This window comes from Chiroxiphia lanceolata, chromosome 5 (genome assembly GCF_009829145.1).
Source record: "Chiroxiphia lanceolata isolate bChiLan1 chromosome 5, bChiLan1.pri, whole genome shotgun sequence".
In the NCBI taxonomy this organism is placed as follows: domain Eukaryota; kingdom Metazoa; phylum Chordata; class Aves; order Passeriformes; family Pipridae; genus Chiroxiphia; species Chiroxiphia lanceolata.
Genome location: NC_045641.1, coordinates 64,819,667 through 64,825,666, shown reverse-complemented (window position 1 = coordinate 64,825,666; position 6,000 = coordinate 64,819,667). Strand labels below are relative to the sequence as shown.

At 43.4% G+C, this 6,000-nt stretch overlaps 1 protein-coding gene across 1 annotated transcript in view; it reads left to right on the top strand.

Annotated features, from left to right (window-relative positions):
- The first annotated feature begins 4,996 nt into the window (after positions 1-4,996).
- Positions 4,997-6,000, top strand: part of BCAT1 (branched chain amino acid transaminase 1) — a 61,536-nt gene continuing 60,532 nt past the window's right edge. The window contains exon 1 of the mRNA XM_032688785.1: positions 4,997-5,149. Within this exon, the coding sequence (XP_032544676.1) occupies positions 5,141-5,149 (9 nt within the window). The 5' untranslated portion in view covers positions 4,997-5,140. The remainder of the gene's footprint in view (positions 5,150-6,000) is intronic.

Sequence of the window (6,000 nt, the reverse complement as noted above, 5' to 3'; positions counted from 1 at the left end):
TTTCTGCGGGTGTAATTGTGCGGCCTGTACAGCTTTGTGAGGGTGCCAGCTGAGACGCTTCCTGCCCTTCAGCATCTACAGCAATCACTTCGACTCCTGGGCTTTTTATCTGTGGTTTTTACACCCAGATCCCTCTCCTAATCCGTTTTACAGCAGAGCCCACACACAGTGGAGTTGATGTGCCCAAGGAGATGGAAAACCGGCAAGAGGATGGAAACGAGCACCAGGAGAAAATCCGGCTCCAAAAAGATCTTGTTTCTCTGGAAATAGCATCCAGTGAAACTTTGCATCCCGCTCGAGCCTTTCCACAAGGTGATCTGTACCTGTGACTACGAGACAGGCAATAGTGCCTTCATCTTTCTACAAAAGAATTTTAACTCTCCTCTCCTCTCTCAAAAGAGGACTAATAATTGCAACCATTGCTTGCTGTGTATATGGCTTATTATTTCAGCTTCTCTCATCATTCTGTTGTAGCCCCAAACAGAAGACTTTAAAGGACCTGTCCTTCTCTTTAAAAAGTAAAAACAATTTTAAAAATCATCTTCCCCTGATACTTTGTATGTATATACACATATAATACTTACACAATATTTTTTTCTACTAGGAAATTTCTACGGCACCAAGCTGATTCTCATCCAAAGGTTTTACTTTCCCTCACTTTAAAAACTTTCCACAACTATGTTCCCAGTTCTACAGGGCAGCTATATGGAAATCATATCCTGCAATTACCTTCTTAATTGTTCTTGTGAGTTTTAGTTCTGTGGCTGAAATCAGACACAGGCTTTCCCTGAAGAATACTGTAGATGAAAGTTCATGTTTCCTTATTTTAAATTTTGTGCCAATGCGCTTACATGCAGTTGTATAAAGTATGCAAGACTGTGTTTTAGTACAAAAGCTAAGTAGAAGCAAAGTATTTCAGAAAGATCAAAACATAACATTCTGATTTTTTTGAAAAGATACAATTTCTTTTAATAACTTTGGAACACATTTCAAGAGGACTTATATTACAAAGAGCTTTGAAAGTTTTAAAAGATCAGGATCAAAGTAAAACATGGATTTCGTTCAGAATTATGCTTTTTGTTTGAATCAAAATTGGTTTCCCCACACTTTACTACGGGAAGTTTTCATTCCACTTCAGAAGGAAAAAAATTCTCAGAATGCCAGCTTTCTCTTAAATGGAAAACACAGTTCCTACCCACCTTCAACCAAGTTCTTTATGCAGATCAGGGTTGTGAGAGAAAACCCTGGAAAGTGTATCAAGAAGGGCTTCTGCCCTGGTAGAACTATGGAATTACAAGTTTCCTCTTTCAGAATTCCTCCTTTGGCCTTATTTTGTAGAGCCTTTTCGTTTTCACAAGAGCAGTTCCTCATATTTCTGTGACTTAAAGGCGAGTTTACTCAGCTCTGGTTTGGATAATGAGCACAACCCAAACTCTTCCCCTTGTGAATCCTTAGAACTTGTGGAAATACTTTGGACTTGGAGCATATAAATTACTCAATTCTCTCATATTTGTGAAAAATTTACTCATTAAAACTTCTAAAGTTTAGCAATGCTGTCAAGCGTTCACAGAATTCTTGGTGTTAATGGAAAATGAAATGGTGTTGAAATGAACAATGGCTTGTTCTATGAAAATGAAATATTCAAACTGGAGAAGAGGTAAGTTCTTACTGATGGATCAGTACAGCTGAGGGAAGGAGTAGAGGTAAAGATGCAATGCCCCTTGCCTTATAACTTCTGGAGTGTTACATAAAGAAGTGTAATAGATCGAGGTAATACAAACCAACACTGCAAAAATATGTCTGTATGGCACATTTACTAATGGTAACATCAGGTTTTCATATGTTGCAGCAAGATGCAAGTTTTAAGGTAAGTTCTGTAGCTTCTCTGAGTTTTGTATCCCTTTTCTGATTTTTAATTTGCAAGTTCAGGGGTAATTTGGCTCTGAATAAAATAAAAAGATCAATTAAAAAAAATCTCTTTTTATTATATATCCTAGATAACCTGGTGGTTTGGCTTTGCACAAATCCTCTGTAGGTCAGGTAATGTTTCTTCTTTCCCTTTCCTTTCCTTCTCCTACTCCTTAGTTTTGCCCAGGCCATGGATTCTGCTCTGTACCTCAGGAGTTTAAGGCAGTAATTTAAGGATAACTTGAAATACATCTCCATGGTGGAGCATGTTGCAGAGAACTTAAAAAGAAAAAAAGCTAACAGCACAATACTGTTCAGCCTTACAAACTGAGCTCTGGAAACAGTAAAACTGCACTCAAACAACTTTTCTTCCAGAGGGATTCAGGATACTGAAGTGAGTCTGGAGAAAATGTGCAACCTGTAATAACAAATGCAAAAAGATAAGTGGATAAATATCACATTGAGGGGCAGACTCAGCATGACTTTTCTGAAAAGAAATCCTGACCTGCCCATCTAGAAAGTTCTTTGAAGGATTCAATGAGTGTGCAGGCAGGAGAGGTCCAATGGATACAGTCTTCTCGGATTTCCAAAGGACTTGACAAATCTCTTACCAAAGGCTCGTAGAAAATAAGCCCCCACAAGAAAGGTGCTTTTATGGTTGCTCTCATTAATGGGTTTAAAGATAAGAAACAGAAGAGAGAGCTGAGAAAATGGAAAATGGAGCAAAATAGAGAAAGGACAAATTTGCCTAAGAGATTAAAGCCTTCAAGACAAGGGTGTTAAGCAATGCAGCCAAAATAGACCTATTTGCAGAAGGACCTTGTGGAATTGAGTACACAGTTGTCAAAATAGCATATAAAAGTGCCAGTAAGTATAAAATTATGCAGATTGCAAAACAAACAAACAAAAGCTAAATTTATATAAACAGGGGTTATGAATGACCTGTTACCCAGAAACATTGGAATTAAATAGTTTGTAAATAGTTCAGTTTAGTAATCAGGAACAGTCAAATTAGGAAACAGAACTATAAGCATTGTGAAAAGAAATGGGGGGAAGGGTGGAAAGCAAATTAAACATAAATATGGTGACCTGCATTTTGAGAGTTTTGTGTACTTTTATATCCCCTTTTAAATCAAGGATGATAAAGGTTATTGAACTGTTTTATAGTAAATCAGAAAGATTAAGACTTTTCATTAAGACTCAACCATCAGATGGCTGACAGAGGATTCGACAGCAGTCTGTAGAATCACAAATGACATGGAGGGGATGAACTGATCTTTGTGTTTACAGTCTCACAGTATCAGGAAAATGGAGAATGATGTGAAACTTTCAAGTGGCGAGTTCAAAATAAAGCAAAAATTTTGCGTTCTTCCACAGAACAGAGCTAAATTGTGGAACTCATGAGCACAAGATCTTAGAGATACCACATTTTACATGGCTTCAAGGAACAAATTTATAGAACAAAAATCCACAAGGAATTGTTCAGCCTAGAGAATTCATCTTTTGGGAAGCTGCTGTGATGCAAATCCCTTGAGGCTGAAAGAGCATATCAGGAAAGTGCCCCTATGTGCTTATTCTCTTCTGGAAACTCTTCTCTAGGCATTGTTATTGTGTACTGCCAGAGACAGAGTATTGAATTAAATGGACCCTTGGACTGACCCAGATGGTTTTTCCTACATTATGATTGAAATCTGAAGATAACTCACTGTGAACAGATTGGTCTCGTGAGCACTGAGTAGCAGTGCCCTGATTATTAATTGTATCCATCTGATGCCTCTTTGCTGCCTTCTCTGCCTCCCGTTTTTTGCTCCCTCTTTCTTCTCTCTTAAATAGTCACTAAAACACCACTGTTAAAGTGAACTTGTGTTTTGGGTAGCATCGTTTACCTGTGTTTCTTTGAAATCTAAACCACTTGTAAATTCATTAAATGTCACTTTCTTACCTGGTTGAAGAGTGGCAGGAACAAAAACCTGCTTATACTTACGTAACCAATCTCTGGCACTATACGAGAGAGAATAATTCATGTACATCCTGCAAAGTAGAACTTGGCACTGCTGACAGCGTAGCAGGGAGATAAAACAGCTTTCTACAACTACTCTCAAGCAGATCAGAAGGAGAAAACCTTTACAAGAACAGTAGTAAAAGAAGAAAAAGACTCAAACGTAAAATCAGTTACGATGAAAGCAGTAAGCACTTTGTGAACATTACACCGTGGCTACACTGGGATTTTCTCTCAAAAATTAATGATTTTATTGTATTATTGCTGTACACTTTCACTGGCAGCAGCATGGGTAGAACTAACAGAGCAGACCGACCTCTGATGTTTATTCTTTTGTCTTCAGGTGCTGGTCACCTGCCTGGCAGGTATCTACACACAGCAATCAGCGGTAGAGGCTTGATGTTGGCCAGCTGGGGTGTGAAGAGCTGTGAAGGTTCCGCCCAGCACGGACTGGGCACTGATCAGCAGGAGAGGACCCAGAGCCCCTCTGTGAAACATCAGCTGTCCCCAAACAAAACGGGTCGGGTGGGCCCCTCCTGTGTTGGGTGGCAGCGCTGGAGGACTCGGCACAAGCCGTGGAAGTCGCGGAGGATGGGGAAGGCAGCGGGAGAGCCCAGGGCTTGCTGACGATGGGAGGGGTCGCTGCGAGGTGTTGGGGTGTGTGCGCCAGACAGAGGAAATGACTCAAAGACAGCAAAGGATGAGTTTGGTAACGATTGTTACGGGGGAGAGGGCCGAGAGCGTGTTGCCTTCAGTACAATTCCCAGCAAAAGCACTTAATTACTGTCTCCGCTTGGCAGGAGCAGCGCACGGCGCGGGGCCATTTTAGGGACGGGATGACCCTGCGGAGAGGTGCGGGCGGGAGGTCGGCTCCCCCCGGTGCTTCCCGAGGTGGGATGTGGGACGTGGGCTGTGGGCTGTGCCCTTGCCCGCGGGAGGAGCGGGGCGGGGCGGCCCCCAGCCCCTCGCCCAGCTCCGGCAGCGCCCGCCGAGCGCGCCGCCCTCGCCCGCTGATGCAATCGGAGCCCGGCGGCGGCAGCAGACCCAGCCGCGGCAGCAGCTCCATCCCCGGCAGCAGGAGCCCCATCCCCGGCAGCAGCAGCAGCAGCAGCGGGTGGACCGCCCTGCCCCGAGCCCGCCCAGCGCCGCCGCTGCATCCGCGCCCGGGGATCTGAGATCCGCCGGCTCCATCCCGCCGAAATCCCGGCAGGAACATCCCCCCCGCCCGCCAGCATGATCAAGGTAAGCGGAGCGGGTTTCCTGCCGAAATCCCCTCGTCCATCCGTCCGGCGGATGCGGAGCTTTTCCTTGGCAAATCGGTAGCTGATCGGTTTGTATTTACAGATTTTAATGCTCCGGTTTGTTACTGGTGCTTTGCGAAGGGGGGTTTCTGTCCCCCAAAGATGTATTGTTTGAGGTTCGGAGGCAGGATGTGTGTGATTGTACCTCTTTCCGTGCAGACAGCATGTGTGGAAAAGAGGTAATTCGGTGGAAGAGAAATAATGAGTCGGGATGGAGAAGGGGGGAAGGGAAGGTGTATAATTTCTTCGGGGAGGGGGGGGATTTCTTTCTGTTTATTTGTGACAGGGGACTCTCAATTACTAAAAAGAAAACAACAAACCAGCAAAACAAACCTGCAGAGGGTATGGTCTCCTGGCAGACATCAAGGCTTTCCGTGCCTGTGAGTTTATTAAAGGTCTTATGCTTGCCGTTGTACTAAAATAGACTGTGGGTAAAACCCAGTAACATGTGCTTAGAGGTTTTGAGTAATTTCACAACCAACTTTAAATAATGGAAGAGGAGTTGTCGGTAGCAAACACTGATGTGGCAGATGAGCATTTGTGGGGACTATCCTTTTATAAATGTCATGTTTATTATGTTCTTCTGCTTAGTGAGGCTGATCTGGGGATTAAAAAGAAGTCTTCCTTGTCAAGGCAAAGGGCATGGAGATAGCACGGGTGCTTTTCAATTAGAGTGAGGGAACATCACAGCCAAGATACACCCTGTGGAACAGCTGCACTAAAAATAATTCTTGGGTTTTGAAAGAGGTCTGTGCTGGGCTGACTCTCAACTACACAGCTGCAGCCTGTTGC